Source organism: Ovis canadensis, chromosome 2, assembly GCF_042477335.2.
Source record: "Ovis canadensis isolate MfBH-ARS-UI-01 breed Bighorn chromosome 2, ARS-UI_OviCan_v2, whole genome shotgun sequence".
Classification (NCBI taxonomy): Eukaryota; Metazoa; Chordata; class Mammalia; order Artiodactyla; family Bovidae; genus Ovis; species Ovis canadensis.
The window spans coordinates 37,076,622-37,093,376 of NC_091246.1; the positions used below are offsets into that span (position 1 = coordinate 37,076,622).

The 16,755-nt window shown below is 47.8% G+C and overlaps 1 protein-coding gene and 1 non-coding gene across 2 annotated transcripts; both read left to right on the forward strand.

Annotated features, from left to right (window-relative positions):
- Nucleotides 1–10,065: 10,065 nt before the first annotated feature.
- TRNAG-CCC (transfer RNA glycine (anticodon CCC)) lies at nucleotides 10,066–10,138 on the forward strand. The gene has a single exon. It is a non-coding gene; the product is annotated as a tRNA-Gly (tRNA).
- Nucleotides 10,139–14,826: 4,688 nt separating this feature from the next.
- ENHO (energy homeostasis associated) lies at nucleotides 14,827–16,726 on the forward strand. Its single transcript, XM_069573956.1, has 2 exons — nucleotides 14,827–15,022; nucleotides 15,953–16,726. Exon 2 carries the CDS (start codon nucleotides 16,083–16,085, stop codon nucleotides 16,311–16,313), a length of 231 nt encoding a protein of 76 aa, XP_069430057.1. The 5' UTR covers nucleotides 14,827–15,022; nucleotides 15,953–16,082; the 3' UTR covers nucleotides 16,314–16,726.
- The last annotated feature ends 29 nt before the right edge of the window (nucleotides 16,727–16,755 follow it).

A 16,755-nucleotide genomic window follows, 5' to 3' on the forward strand; every position in this document is an offset into this window, starting at 1 on the left:
GTGAACCCCTTTAAGTGTATTTTCCTGGATATGCAGGACATGTGCAGTGAATGTTAGACATATGTGTACTGTATGAATGTGTGTTTTCATGCGCATGCCCGTACCTGTGGGTAAGCTTGTTGTTTGTGCACACATGTGCCTTTGCTTGTGTGCTGTGTGTCTCTGATTGTGGGTTATGTGTCTGTGTTAGTGTGTGTCTGTACATGCAGGGAGAGACACCTTTTGATTTCTGCTCCCAAGCGATCTGGCCACCTGAGGCAGACATTGGTGTGCCAGCTTAGCCTATAGGGTTGCTGTCTTCCCTTTCCTGTCTCAGGCATACGACTGGGCCTTTTTCCTCCTTTTCTCCTGGGATGACAATCTCAGGTTCAAGGTTGAGCCAGTCACAGACATCTTCCCGACTCTGGCCTTCTGGAGGCCTAAGCTTTTTGAAGTGATTTTGCTAAAAAGAACGGGAAAGTCACCCAGAGAATCCCTCCAAATGAAGAGGGGGGTCTGCTTTTACATGGGTAAGTGAGACCCACAAATACTCCCTAATGATGACCTAGGAGAGGGGTCAGGGCAGGCTTGGGAAGAAAGGATCCTGGACATTGAGCTCCAACCTAGGAATCTCAGTAGAGACCGTGTACACCACAGCATCAAATATCCAGTGTCTCTGCACAGTTAAAGAGAATGCAGTGGGGTGGTGCCCCCCATGACCTTCCTACTGCTTGGGACCTTGGAGAGGAGTTACATTTAATTTGGTTTGGTTTTACCACTTGAACCATTTTAGTGCATAAAGTGTAGAAGTGTTATCACTCAGTCGTGTTTGACTCTTTGTGACCCCATGGACTGTAGCCCACCAGGCTTCTCTGTCCATGGGATTTGCCAGGCAAGAATACTGGAGTGGGTAGCCATTCCCTTCTTCAGGGGATCTTCCCAACCCAGGGATCAAACCCAGGTCTCCTAAATCGCAGACAGATTCTTTACCATTTGAGCCACCAGGGGAGCATAGTTCTGTGCTTTTGAGTGTATTCACACCGCTGTGCAACTATATATTTAATTCATATAATATTGTTATATAGGGCTTCCCTGGTGGCTCAGTGGTAAAGAATCTGTCTGGCAATGCAGGAGACATGGGTTCCAAGCCTGATCTGGGAAGATCCCACATGCTGCGGAGCAACTAAGCCTGTGTTCTGAAACAATTGAGCCTGTGCTCTACAGCCCACGAACGGCAACTACTAAGCCTGCATGCTGCAGCTACTGAAGCCCATGCACCTTGAGCCCATGCTTTGCAACAGTAGAAGCCACCGTGATGAGAAGCCTGCATACCACAACTAGGGAGTAGCCCCCGCTTGCTGTGGCTAGAGAAAAGCCTGGGCAGCAACGAAGACCCAGCACAACCAAAAAGTAAATAATTAATTAATAATTGTTCTATATCTGGCTTATATATTTATGCAAATATATAGAATGTATGTATTTGTATATAAAACAGCTACTTGTGCTTCACTGACTACATGAAAACTTTTGACTGTGTGAGAGTGAAACTGTTAGTCACTCAGTTGTGTCCGACTCTTTGCGACTCTATAGACTGAAGCCCACCAGGCTCCTCTGTCCATGGAATTCTCCAGGCAAGAATATTGGAGTGGGTTGCCATTCCTTTCTCCAAGGGATCTTTTCAATCCAGGTATCGAACGTGGGTCTCCTGCACTGCAGGCAGATTCTTTACCATCTGAGCCACCAGGGAAGACTGTGTGGATCAAAACAAACTGTGGAAAATTCTTAAAGTGATGGGAATACCAGACTATCCTACCTTTACTCTGAGAAATCTGTATGTGAGTCAAGAAGCAACAGTTAGAACCGGACTTGGAACATGGAAAAGGAATTCAACAAAGCTGTATATTGTCACCCTGCTTACTTAACTTCTATGCAAAGTACATCATGTGAAATGCCAGGCTGGATGAATCATAAGCTGGAATCAAGATTGCTGAGAGAAATATCAACAACCTCAGATATGCAAATGATACCACCCTAATGGCAGAACATTGTGTGTGTGTGTGTGTGTGTGTGTGTGTTAGTCATTCAGTCGTGTTCTACTCTTTGTGACCCCATGGACTGTAGCCCACCAGGCTCCTTTGTCCGTGAGATTCTCCAGGCAAGAATACTGGAGTAGGTTGCCATTTAGCTTCTTGGTAAAGGTGAAAGAGAAGAGTCAACATTCAAAAAACTAAGATCATGGCATCCAGTCCCATCATTTCATGGGAAACAGAAGGAGAAAAAGTAGAGGAAGTGACAGATTTTCTTTTCTTGAGTTCCAAAATCACTGTGGATGATGACTGCAACCATGAAATTAAAAAACACTCGCTCCTTGGAAGGAAAGCTATGACAAACCTAGGCAGCATATTAAAAAGCAGAGACATAACTTTGCCAACAAAGGTCCATATAACCAAAGCTATGGTTTTTCCAATAGTCACATATGGATGTGAGCATTGGACCATAAAGAAGGCTGAGTGCTAAAGAATTGATGCTTTTGAATAGTGGTGCTAGAGAAGACTCTCGAGAGTCCCTTGGACAGCAAGGAGATTAAAGCAGTCAATCCTAAAGGGAATCAACCCTAAATATTCACTGAAGGACTGGAAAAGACCCTGATGCTGAGAAAGACTAAAGGCAAAAGGAGAAGGGGACGACAGATGACAAGTTGGTTAGACAGCAAGTCCAACTCAATGGACATGAGTTTGAGAAAACTCGGTGATAGTGAAGGACACAGGAGTCTGGCTTACTGCACTGCACGGGATCTCAAAGAGTCAGACACAACTTAGGACTCAACAGCAACAATATAATTTATATAAAATACATTTCGTTTATATAAGTATTTGGTTTATAAAATAGAGAAACATTACCCATTTTGCCAGCCTGAGCACACCCAATCTCTGGACTCAGTGTTACCAGAAAAGCAAGCACATACCAGTTGTAGGAGAGACTGTGGAGAGGCAGAGAATGCCACCCTGGAGGGGAAGGTGGGAACATGAGGCTCCTCCTGTGGGGAGGAGCGACTGGGTGCAGAGTTGGAGCAGCAGAGAAGGTGGACGTGGGCAGGCTGGGCTCTGAAAGCCAGGCTGAGGTTCGGGAGCTTCTGCTGAGAGTCAGGGGGCGCTGGGAGCTGGGGAGGTTGTGTTGGGAGAGACTGTGCTGGGGCCATGCAGAGGAGGCAAGGCGGAAGTGACCTCAGAACCCATGGTGGTGAGAGTGGAAACAGGGCTGCGTGAGGAGCTTTGAGAGAACGGTGTGTGAGCACGAGGGCCGGGGCAACGGGAAACATGTCTTTTCCTTTTTGGCCTTAAAAAAATTTTTTTTAAAAACTGAAGTACAGTAGCTGTACAATATTATATAAGTTCCAGGTGTACAATAGAGTGACTCACAATTTGCAAAGGTTATGCTCCATTTATAATTTTTATAAAATATTGGCTATATCCCTGTGTTGTACAGTACGTTCTTGTAGCTTATTTTATACGCAGTAGTTTGTACCTCTTACTCCCCTACCCCTGTGTTGCCCCTCCACGCTTCCCTGTCCCCACTGGTAAAAATCAGTTTGGAGAACTGTGCTTTCAGAGCACAGAACCACCACGTCTTGAGCGTAGGGAGGAAGGGAGGAGAAAGAGACCTGAGCAAGCCCTGTTGACTGGAAGACTGTAGGGCTGTTTCTTGAACTAGTGAGTGTAGGAGGAGGATAGGCTGTAGGGAAGTTGATAATAATTGTGGCTCAGACATTCAGTCACTTGCCTGTGGTTACGTAGCATGTAAGAGGCAGCCAGGCTCAGATGCAGACACGTCAAGTATAAGTATGGAAGCATCCAGTCAGTAGTTACTAGAATGTGCTCGGGGGTCAGGTAACCTGGGCTCCTGTTGACCTGGGACAAGGTGATTAATCTAAGGCTCAGTTTCCTTAAGTGGAAAATGGGAAGACAACACTTATCTCATTAGGGTTGTAAGGATTTAATGAGATGACGTATATAAAGAAGTTAGTACAGTGCCTACTATGTTGTAAACACTCCATAAATCTTAGCTTCTAATAACCACAGCAGCAACAAATACTAGTCTGGGACTTGGGAGTGAAGGTCTGGGTTGGTGTTAAAGCGCTGTTGGCACAACAGTGTGTGCTGAACTCATGATGCCGGGGAGGAGCTCACTGGAGAGGAGAAGAGGAAAGGAGGGTGGGTGCAGAGAGGATAACCCACCTCGGAGGCTGCAGAGGGGCCAGAGAAGCAAGACAGCCACGCAGCATGGCGGAGTTGAGGGTAAGGCAGCAAATTCATTTTTTAGAAAAATTAATTAACTCGCTTATTTTTGGCTGTGCTGGCCCTTTGTCACTGCATGCGGGCTTTCTCTAGTTGCAGTGAGCCGAGGCAACTCTCCAGTTGTGATGCTCAGGCATCTCATTGCAGTGGCTTCTCTTGTTGCAAACCACTGGCTCTAGGGCACGTGGGCTTCAGTAAGTAGTTGCAGCTCCCAGGCTCAAGAGCACAGGCTCAGTAGCTGTGACATGCAGGCTTAGTTTCCCTGTGGCATGTGGGATCTTAGTTCCCAGGCCAGGGATTAAACTCGTGTCCCCTGCATTGGCAGGCAGATTCTTAACCACTGGGCCACCAGGGAAGTCCTTCAAATTTGGGTTTTAATCCGGGATGTCACTGCTGCTATGGGGCTTTAGAAAAGCCCCCCAATTGCCTTGATCCCCCATCCCTTCATCTGCTCCATTGACCTGGTCTGTGTGCAGGTGAAGGAAATTTGTGATGCCTGTACAGCTCTGGGTGCTTCATAAACAACAGTTGTTGTTTTAGGAGGAGGAATAAATGTTCCCAGAGACAGTGGCTTCGTGGAAGACAAAGAATGGTAGTGTTTTAAGAAGGGATCAACGGCCTCACTAGCCAAGAAGTCAACAAAGATAAAGGCAGAAGTGTATTCATTAGCTGTGACAAGGAGATGAAAATGACCTTGGTGAGCCAGCTTGAGGGATGCTGAGCACAGAAGGTGGGGGCAGTAGCTGAGGAGTGATGGGAGGTAGGGAGTGGAGCTGAGCAAGCAGGTGACTGCTTGGCAGGGAGGAGGGAAGATGATCAAATGGGGAGTGGGCAGCGACAGGCATGGTTCTGAGATGGGGAACCAGAACACATGGCACATTTGCCCATCCCAGAGTATGACTGCTTTGTATCAACCCTGCCACCACCTGAGGTGCTGGCTCCAGGCCTGGGATTCTCTGTTGTCTACACAAAGCCTCTCTGTCCCGGCAGAGACCATGTTACGATCCCAGGGTGCTCTGGGACCCAGCCTGGGTCACCCAGCGTCAAGGCCAGGCGCCTCCTCTCTCCACCCTACTTTCTGATGTGGCTGAGGAAAAGTCAAACTGGTTCACACCTTCTGCCAGGGCCTTGGCTTCCGTTCCTCTCCATTCATGCCTGGATCTGTGCAGCCCGGGGGAGACGAGAGTAATAATAAAAATAGCTATCAATTATATCCTTTGTCCTGGTTCCTTCTCACCAGTATTTAAACAATTCTGTGTTAGAAACACATAAGATATTTTTATTTTATTTCTATTTATTTAAAGAATCATATTGCCTGAGTTGGAATTCAGGGTTCTTTTTTTAAATTTATTTTTATTATTTGTTTATTTGGCTGTGCTGGTCTCAGTTGCGGCATGTGGGATCTAGTTCCCTGACCAGGGATTAGGGCTTCCCAGATGACACTAGTGGTAAAAAAAAAAAAAAAAAAAAAAACCACCTGCCAATGCAGATAGAAAGACATAAGAGTCTTGGGTTCGATCCCGGGGTCGGGAAGATCCTCTGGAGGAGGGCACGGCAACCCACTCCAGTATTCTTGCCTGGAGAATCCCATGGACAGAGGAACCTGGTAGGTTGCAGTCCACAGGGTCGCACAGAGCTGGACACGATAGAAGCAACTGAGCACAGTATGCACGACTGGTGATTGAACCCAGATCTCTTGCATTGGGAGTGTGGAGTCTTCACCACTGGATCACCAGGGGAATCCAAAAACATTTCAGAAAAAAACTCCTCTAATTCCGCATCCTTCTGTATCTATTCTCCTTCCACCCAATTTTTCCAGTCAGTAATCTATATTGCATGCACTTCTTATTCCTGAAGTAAGAAAAAGCAAGAGAATTCCAGAAAAGGAAAGAGAGTTCCAGAAGTAAGAAAAAGCAAGAGAGTTCCAGGAAAAGTATCTACTTCTGCTTTATTGACTATGCCAAAGCCTTTGACTGTGTGGATCACAACAAACTCTTGAAAATTCTTAAATAGATGGGAATACCAGACCACCTGACCTGCCTCTTAAGAAATCTGTATGCAGGTCAGGAAGCAACAGTCAGAACTGGGCATGGAACAGACTGGTTCCAAATAGGGAAAGGAGTACTTCAAGGCTGTATATTGTCACCTTGCTTATTTAACTTATATGCAGAGTACATCATGAGAAATGCTGGGCTGGATGAAGCACAAGCTGGAATCAAGATTGCCGGGAGAAATATCAATAACCTCAGATATGCAGATGACACTACCTTTATGGCAGAAAGCAAAGAAGAACTAAAGAGCCTCTTGATGAAAGTGAAAGAGGAGAGTGAAAAAGTTGGCTTAAAACTCAATATTCAGAAAACTAAGATCATGGCATCTGGTCCCATCACTTAATAGGAAATAGATGAGGAAACAATGGAAACAATGACAGACTTTATTTTATTGGGCTCCAAAATCATTGCAGATGGTGACTGCAGCCATGAAATTAAGACACTTGCTCCTTGGAAGAAAAGTTATGACCAACCTAGATAGCATATTAAAAAGCAGAGACATTACTTTCTCAACAAACGGCTGTCTAGTCAAAGCTACGGTTTTTCCAGTAGTCATGTATGGATGTGAGAGTTGGACTATAAAGAAAGCTGAGTGCTGAAGAATTGATGATTTTGAAGTGTGGTGTTGGAGAAGATTCTTGAGAGTCCCTTGGACTGCAAGGAGATCCAACCAGTCCATCGTAAAGGAAATCAGTCCTGAATATTCACTGGAAGGACTGGTGTTGAAGCTGAAACTCCAATACCTTGGCCACCTGATGCAAAGAACTGGCTCATTTAAAAAGACCCTGATGCTGGGAAAGATTGAGGCAGGAGGAGAAGGGGATGACAGAGGATGAGATGGTTGGATGGCATCACCGACTCAATGGACATGAGCTTGAGTAAACTCCGGGAGTTGGCGAGGGACAGGGATGCCTGGCATGCTGCAGTCCATGGGGTCGCAAAGAGTTGGACATGACTGAGCAACTGAACTGAACTGAACTTACTCCTGAAACCACTATACCCCATCTCCACTGCCCACTGCAAATATAGAGTGAGCTGCTTTTTGCCAAGATAATAACCTCCTTGTTCTGACGTCCAGTGGTCCCTTCCTATGAACTACCTGGCCCTCTCTTTGGCATTTTGGATTGCTGATCTCTCCCTCCTTCTTGAACCTCTGTCCTTTCTTGGCTTCCTTAAAACTATGTTCCCTTCTGTAAATATAGTAGAACATAAAACTATGTTCTGTCTCTTTGAGAGCTTCTTCCTTACTTACTTTGAACATGTATCTTTTCCCCTGTATCCATGAACATCAGTATGGTATCCTCCTTCACGTTTCTTTTCCCTTCTGGTGAGAACAGCCTTTCACTCATATGGTTTCATGGGAGTCACATCCTATGACCCCACCTCCCTTCCCTCTCCACAGGTCATTGGTGTTGTGGTCCAAGCGTAGGTTGGAAGACAATTTCCAGACATGAGGCAGAATGAATGGAGAATAGAGTTTATTAGAGCAGAAGATGCAGTTAGAACAGTGGGTTCATCCCCTGACAGACCAGGGAGAACCAACAGCTTTCATGGGCTAGCAGCCAATTTTTATAGCCTCAAGACAAAGAAAATTCCTGCTGGAAGGGTGGCATTAGGTGATTGGTTAGGGGGCTATGACAAATCTAGACAATGTATTAAAAAGCAGAGACATCACTTTGCTAACAAAGTGATATAGTTGAAGTTATGGTTTTTCCAGTAGTTATATATGGATGTGAGAGTTGGACCATAAAGAAGGCTGAGCGCTGAAGAATTGATGCTTTCAAATTGAGGTGCTGCAGAAGACTCTTGAGATGCCCTTGGACTGCAAGGAGATCAAACCAGTCAATCCTAAAGGAAATCAACCTTAAATATTCACTGAAAGGACTGATACTGAAGCTGAAGCTCCAATAACTTGGCCACTTGATGTGAAAAGCCAGCTCATTGGAAAAGATCCTGATGTGGAAAAAGGCTGAAAGCAAAAGGAGAAGAGGGCAGCAGAGGCTGAGATGGTTAGATAGAATCACGAACTCAAAGACATGATTTTGAGCAAACTCCAGGAGATAGTGGAGGACAGAGGAGCCCGGAGTGCTGCAGTCTATGAGGTTGCAGATTTGGACATGACTTCGTGACTGAACAACAATATCAATAGGGTGTTATAGGGTGGGTAACAGGGTGGATATTTTTATCTAATATGGAGTCAGAGGGCTGGCTGGTTTAGATCAGGGGGGCTCGTGGCAATGGTTGCTATGGGGTTCAGTCAGTTTCAGGGATGACCTTGGTGCAGGGCTCCACATCTGTGACCTTGGTATAGGGCTCCATAACTGGTGCAAGGAATGGCACCTGACCAAAGCCAGGCTGATGAGAGCAAGTCCTTAGAAATTTTGGAGCTGGAACTGAGAAGCATAAGCCTGAACTGGAACTGAAAGAGATGAACCAACATTTTGTTAGGTACCTGGATTTAAACTATCAACTTGAGCATTATCAGAAGTTGGGTTTGTTATTATTATTGTGGTGACTGAGGAAGTACAAGATGCTTGTCTGGAGAGAAGAAAGGAGAGGGAGAAGGCAGGGTGGGGACGACAAGCAGGGCTTGTCAGTTCCTATGGCTTTTGCAATGTACCTCCATCTTGATTGCTGGGACCTGGGCCTCTCAGGTCCAGGGCATCAATATCAGAGAACAGTTCAGCAAGGTGCATAAATGATCTAGCTCCTAGCAGTCTGAGGTCAAGACTGAAACATTTCCATATCTGAGTTAAATAAGTTAAAACTTGCTCTGTAGTCCTCTAACTGCTTTCAGACCGCCATTTGGGATATCTCTACCCTGCCAGGTGTGGCTCCCCTGGTGACTTAGCAGTTTAAACAAGAAAAAATCCACCTATCAATGCAGGAGACCCGGGTTCAATCCCTAGATCAGGAAGATCCCCTGGAGAAAGAAATGGAAACCCACTCCAGTGTTCTTGCCTGGGAAACCCCATGGACAGAGGAGCCTTGGAGGGCTACAGTTTATGGAGTTGCAGAGTCGGACACGACTTAACAACTAAACACCACCACCACTACCACCCTGCCAGGCAAACGTGATGATGCCTCTCACCATAAAGTGACTTGAATAGAATGCAGGAAAGGCAAGGGCATCATTCAAGGACAGGTTGAAGAAAGGTTTCCAGCCTTGTCACTCCAGCCTGTGATGTCCCAGGAAGCCAGAAACCACAGTCAGAGGGACTAAAAGTGCTTCCAGACATAGTGCTAAAAAGGAGAAACTGCTCCAAGATCTGGCACAAACCTTGCATCTTCTTGGCAAACCTGAAGATTCAGAGAGTGTGGTTCTACAAAATTCTAGCATTGATTATGGAAGTGGAAGTCTTGTGGTATTCATGGATGTTTTCAACTTTTAAATAGTGTTTCTATCTGGGCAAAATTCTCATTTGAAAACCTAGCCTCCTCAATACAGAAGTCAGAACTAAAATTCCAGGCACTCCTTGCATTTTGTCTACAGGCATGCTACTTCCCCCACATGAATCTTTGATTGGAAGTGAGCAATCTGAGCGAGGTAAATATCACTAAAGTTCAGCAGTATTTCTGGTTCTCCTCTCCTTCTAAGCACCAGGAGGACTGTGCTTGTGGTCATGAGATTTGTTTTGATCAATGCAGTGTGAGCAGAAGCCAGTGTATGCTTTCCAACCTCACTCTCTTCTGCCACAGCCAACTCTGAAGGTTCATATCAAGAAGGTAGCATCAGGACTTCCCTGGTGGTCCAGTGGCTAAGACTCTGTACTCCCAATGCAGAGGGCCCAGGTTCAGTCCCTGGTCAGAGAACTTGATTCCACATGCTGCAACCAAGAGGTCACATGCCACTGCTAAAGACCCTGTGTGCTTCAATTAAGATCCAGTGCAACCAAATAAATACTTTAAAAAATTATTTAAAAAAGAAGAAGGTGGCATCATAAGCTGGTAGAGCTTTCAATAGCTTAGATCCCTCACTGACCACAGTGAGATTCTTCCTCTCCCTTTCACCCACACTGGAACCATAGCTGAACAAGAAATACATCTTTGCTATTTTAAGCCAGTAAGATCTGGGGTTTGTTTGTAACTACTGTGTTATTTAACAAATTCTGACCGATATTGAAAGGAGGCAGGTTGGACATAGGACTTCAATTTCCTATAGCACAAGTGTCTAGCTTTGGGGAGTGGTAGTCGCAACAGCAGTGGCTTCCTTGTGGTTACAATACTGAGTTCTTGATGCACATTGACCTACGGCAGAAACCATCACAATATTGTAATTATCCTCTAATTAAAAAAAAAAAAAACACTGAGTTCTTACCACTTAAGTGACATAGGGCTTAGTGTTTGGAGCGGGGATGACTGCCACTTCCTCATCAGGTTGCATGGTGTGGTTTGTGTGTTGCTCCTAGAAACAGCCTCAGGCCCGTTCCCCTAACCCTCCTAACAACGCTGAGCTACACGATATCTTTGAACAAATCCCTTTCATGCTTCAACTATTCAGAGTGGATTCCATTATTTGTGATCAAGAACTCTGACTGATAAAATTGCTATATTTAGTAAATCGCATGCTCCATCAATTATAAGAGGCAAGTTATTTGAATTACTAAATGAATAATATGAATCACTAAAAAAAATAGAGGCTTGAAATTAAAAAATAGAGGCTGTTACATGCCATTAATGGTAAGATGTATTCTGATTTTAGAGTTGTTTACATTAGAAAAAAATGGGCCTCAAGATCAATGAAATATGATATTAGCCAACAGAATTCTCCCCACCCCCACCCCAGATGAAATTGACAGATGGCTGATTTTCAAAGAATAGTTGTAAAAGAATAGTGTCATCTGGGAGGAAAAATAAAACCATATCCAATCCTTATAAATGCAGAGATGTGTGACTGCTCAATTCCAGAAAAATCCCTAAGACACCACCAGAAAGTGGAGTGCTAATCAGTTCAGTGTCCCATAGAGAAACCCTCCCACAATGGTGCTCTCAGAGCACTGGATAAGGAATCTCATTTTTGTGGGCAAAACCTGGGGCAGCCAGATTGGCTGATGGAGAACTCTGTAGTCAAAGAAGTGAGTCAACCAATAGCTGCCAAGAGATTTTCTAGTCCCATCATTTTCACTGTTACTCATGGCCAAAATACATTCTATTATGGCCACTATATAATGGCCACTATATAATTAGTGGTCACTATACAATGCTTTCTTTCTACTCCATTTTACTCTCTATTTCTTCCATCTCTAAATATCAGGAGGCTTTTTTGTGGGCGGGTGGGGAGGAATGGTTTAAAGGATAAGAAGAATATTGGTCCTGTGATTTACCCTCCAGAAGCAGCAGCTGGATGTGTCATTGAGCTGTCCTCCACTGAAAAGGAAGTTAATTTATTGGCATATATATAGTGGGATAGTTGGATTATATAGGTGAGGGCATTTTTGGAATCATACATATAGGGAAACAATGTGTTTGTGTTATGCAAACAATGGACTACAGCGAACAAATGCCGTTCAGCTTTTTCAGAATCTCTCTTCTTCTGTTCTACTCATCCCAAAGTCCATGCAGTTATGACAGTAGGGTCATGTTAAGCAATCTGATCCTTGTCCATTCCTTGGACCCAGTTAATTGGTCCAAGCCTCTAACTAAGCTGAGCCAATCAAAGTGCTTCCTGAGTAACATGCAAACTGCAGCCAAGAAAATGAAGCCAGTGTCTTTTTGGATGCCTAGACAGTACGATTTTAAGCTTTGGGGTTGTATGAAGTTTTGTTTTTCAGCACATGGACCAGAAGAGCACTGGAAGCCAGTCTTGGGGTGGGGATGACAATGTTGAGGCAAGGCAGAGGATGGAAATGAAGGAGACAGGCAGAAAGTAAGAGAGATGAAAAGAGGAGAGAGAAGTTAATGGCTTTTGTTCCTATTAGTTTCAGTCCTTGTCTTTAGGTTTCAGGTATCTGATTATAAATGTATCTTTTTGTTTAAACCAGTTCCTATTTTTCCTGGATGAATTCTTTCACTCTCCTGGTTTGACTACTGCTCCTTTGCTAAAACTCACAAAATGTTATCTTCAACCTGGACCTCTCTCCTGTACCTCAGACCTGTTCATCCAACCATCTAGTGAACATCTCAACTTGGATGTCCAATTGGTACTTGAAATTCAACATACCCAAAACAGAACTCATCACCTCCCCACCTCAAACCCCTGCTGAAACTTACTCCTTTTCCTGTGTTCTCTTAGCAAATAGCATCACAGTACCACCATCATCGGGTTTCCCTGGCGGCTCAGCAGTAAAGCATATGTCTGTAATGCAGGAAACCCAGGTTCCATCCCAGGGTGGGGAAGATCCCCTGGAGGAGAGCATGGCAACCCACTCCAGTACTCTTGCCTAGAGAATCCCATGAACTGATGAGCCTGGGGGACTTCAGTCCATAGGTCACAAAGAGTCAGACACAACTGAAGCATCTGAACACACACACATGCATCCCTATCACCAGCCAGGGGGTTATCCCAGACTTTTCCTCCCTCTTACTCCCCATATCCTATAGGTCTAGGGCTCTAAGTCCTGACAATTATAATTTAGAGAATTATATTCTCAATGCTTTCTTGATCTCCCCATTCCTATTTCCCTACGTCATTTCAATCCCTCACCCACACTCTCAAATGCCTTCAATCCCTCCTTCTACCCAGCAGCCCAAATCATCCTTCTAATTTCTGAATATGATCGCATTTACTCCTCTGTTCAAAATTTCTTCAGTGGCTCCCCACTGTCTTCTGGGTAAAATCTAAACTCCTGCAGCTGGGTCACAAATTCACTCATATTACACTCAGATGTGCAATATTATTAGTCTTCTCTCTTTCCTAGAACTGATTTGATCTTGTTCACAGTGCCCCCACCCTGCTGGGTAACAGGAGCAGGGGAAACTAAAATTAATCCTCTCTGGTAAATTCAGTCGGGTCTGAATTTTATTTTTGACAGGTCTAAGTAACTCAGTAGGTTTGGATGACTCAGCCTTTCAGGTTGTTTTACCCTTCCTTGTCTCATTTTCAAGATAGCACTTGGATTTATAGAAATGTCACTGAGGGAAGGGGGTCCCTTACCCATGTGGTCCCTGGGGTTGTGTCACTTGGCATTTGTTGAGATGTGGCATTTGCTGAGATGTGTCTGGTATAAACACCATCCTCAGAGGTAGCTATTACAGATGAGGAAACTGAGGCTAAACTATTTCACACATGAGGAAGCCAAGGCTAAAAGAGGTTGAGTAACTTGCCTAAGATCACAAAGTTAGTTAAGTGGCAGAACCAGAAATCAACACCACTCTGATTCTGGCTGGCACTTGGATTTGCATCTAGAAGTCCAGAGATAAGTTAACATTGGATTTGGGAGCACTGAGAAGACTTCACAGTATAGCTTCAGAGTTGTGCTTACCCATGGGAGAATACGTCTAGTGGAATGAGAAAAGGGTCCATTCAGAACACTGAGGAATCACTGGCATATGAAGTCGGATAGGAAGCCCTACCTGATGGCTCCTGCCCAAGCAGACCTTTTTCTTAGGAGAGCTTCTAGATGGAGGAGTCAGGAGCTTCTAGGATGGACAGTCGTACCTGATTCTATTCTAGCCGGGACTAACCCATCCCTCAAAATACCCCATTCCCCTCTGTCCTAGGCTCCCCCATAGAAGGTCAGAGTACGAAGCCCTGACCGATACTGGGTGGGAACTCAACATGTGTCAAAACAACTTATGTTGTCAGAGCTGCTCACACCTCCTGAGGCGAGGGAATGTGGAACCAACCACAGACCCTCTGAAGTGGGGATGCAGGGTTTACATTCAGGTGAGAGTGGACGTGCGGGGGTATAGGGGACTTCAACACCAGGAGAGGTTCGGTCTCCTCCCGGATGTGGTATCCCAGTGCCTTCCTGCAGATGAAGGGGACAGAGACCTCTCGCAGATATGAAGAGGTGGTCCCCTCAAGTAGAGGGATACAGAGGCTTTGGCCTTTCTCAGCTTTTGGGTGTGCAGATCTTCCTGGTGAGGTAGGTGCAAGAAATCCCCGCAGGTAGGCGGGTCCGGCTCCTGTCCCTTTCCCCGGGGGAGGGATCCAGACTGAATAGCCCCTTCAGCCCTCCCACCCCCGCCCCCGCCCGCACAAGGGGCGGGACAGTCTTCTCCCCAGGGCACAACCAATGGCAAGGGAGCCTGGCACGGGGAGCCAATTAAATAGCGGCAGCGGCGAGGGATGGCTCCTCCTCCGGCAAGCCGCCGGCCGCAGCCTCCCAGGAGGCGGGGCTCCTTCGCTGTTTTTGCGGCCAGCGGAGCCTGGCCGAGCCTAGCCGAGAGACCAGTCGAGCCCAGCCGAACGTAGCCGAACGCAGCCGAGCCTAGCCGAACTCCGCGCCCAGACCGCCGCCGCCGCCCGAGCGCCGCCGTGCGAGCAGGCGAGCGGCCGCGGCCGCGGAGGAGGCGCCGCCCCAGGGGGAGGAGGTGGCCGCTCGCCGCAGACCGCCCGCGGCAGAGGCCGCCCCGGTCGCGGCGCGGCGGGAGCGGCCGGCGGAGGCTGCGCTGCCGAGGGGGAGGGCCTGGGGAGGGGAAGTCACCCCTGCCCGCCTCCCGCTGCCCCCCGCCCGCAGGTTCCCGAGCATCATTCGGCGCCCAGCATCCCGCTACGCCGGATCCTCCCGCGGGCGCGCACCGGTCTTAACTCAGGTAAGAGGGGCCCACCCACCACGGGCATGGGGGTTGAGAACCAGAGACGGAGATAAAAAGGCTTAAGACTCAGAGACACAGCCGGGGAGAAAGAGAGTCAGACACAAAGACACGCGAGAGACGCACAGAACTACAGAGACCTCACAGAGAGGGGAGTGAGACACGTCCACGGGGACAGATGGACACACAGCGGGGAAGAAAGAGAGGCGAGAGACACAAGAGACCTAGGCATGCAGAGACTGATCCAGAGATACACAAAGAAATAGACTAGGAGAGAAAGGAGACACAAGAGAGACACTCAGGACTCAGAGATGGGGACACATAAGAGAGACAGATATAAAGAGAGCTACAGATGGGTACACACCGGAGGTGGGTATACAGAGGCTGAGGTGCACATCCAGGCAAGAACCAAGGGACAGAGTAAGAGCCAGACACAGAGACACACGCACCTGACCTGGAGAAACAGTCTCTCTGAGAGGCGCACCTAGGTACACAGTTTTGGATACACAGACCCACACACGCCTGCCAGGCCTCCACAAAGTTCCCTCTGTGTGGCTGGCACCTCTGGAGGTCTCCTGGGCTGGTTGGCTGGAGTCCTGAGAGCAGGGAGGTGCCCAGGCCACACCAAAGCTGGGCACAGTGCCCATCCTTCAAGGCCTTGGGCTTCCTCCATCCCACCCACTCTTACAGTTCTTCTGAGGGCTGGACGTTCAGTGGGCAGGTCCAGGCCATGCCCACTCCGGCTTCCCTACTGTGGCCACACCCCCATCCAGGTGCCCAGAGCCAGGGCCTGGCTCTGTGAGGTGTTTAGACCTGTTGGGAGGCCGGAGGTGTGGGAGGGGGCTCTCTTCTCCACCCTCGCCTCCTCGGCCTCACCCTCCCCTTTCCTCCTCACCATGCTTTGCCTCTTCTCTGTACCCCCCCCCACAGGCTCAGACATCTCCACTGCCCAGGGATCGCTGAGTGCGTGGAAGGCCGGCTGTCCCAGCGCCCCGCTTCGGCATGGGTCCTGCCGTTGAGGCAGCTTCTCAGCCTGTGCTCGTCTGAGGGTGCGCCGGTCATGGGGGCAGCCCTCTCCCAGGGGGCCCTCATCGCGATCATCTGCAACGGCCTCGTCGGCTTCTTGCTGCTGCTGCTCTGGGTCATTCTCTGCTGGGCCTGCCACTCGCGCTCTGCCAACATCGACTCCCTCTCCGAATCCAGTCCCAACTCCAGCCCTGGCCCCTGTCCTGAGAAGGCGCCCCCGCCCCAGAAGCCCAGCCATGAAGGCAGCTACCTGCTGCAGCCCTGAAGGCCCCTGGCCTACCCCGGAGTCTGGGACTTAAGTCCACCCCACCTGGCATCTGGAATCGGGATCCCAGGGTCCAGCTGGCCTGGGGTCCAGAACTCAGAGTCCAGCCTGTGTGGAACTGGACCTAGCTGCCCAGTGTCTGGTCGGCCTGGCTCCAAGAGGGGCCCTGCCCCTAGGTAGACAGGCCTGGGGCAGGGGTTCATGAGTTGGTGCTAGGGCCAGGGCCATCTGGACTCTGCTCCATCCCAGCGGTCGGGGGTGGGGTCCACCCTCCCCCTAGGCCAAGCGCCTCTCGGCCCTCAAGGTTGGGGAAGCAAACTAGAATCCATGGCAATAATGGGAGGGTGTCCAGGCTGGGCCCCTCCTCTGGTCCTCCTACTGTTTGCTGGATAATAAATGGATCTAAGACTCTACCCTGAGATTCTCTCCTCTTCCTGGGTGC

What these genes read in the sequence shown, in the direction of transcription:
- ENHO (XM_069573956.1), top strand. Translation starts at nt 16,083, where the DNA reads ATGGGGGCAGCCCTCTCCCAGGGGGCCCTCATCGCGATCATCTGCAAC.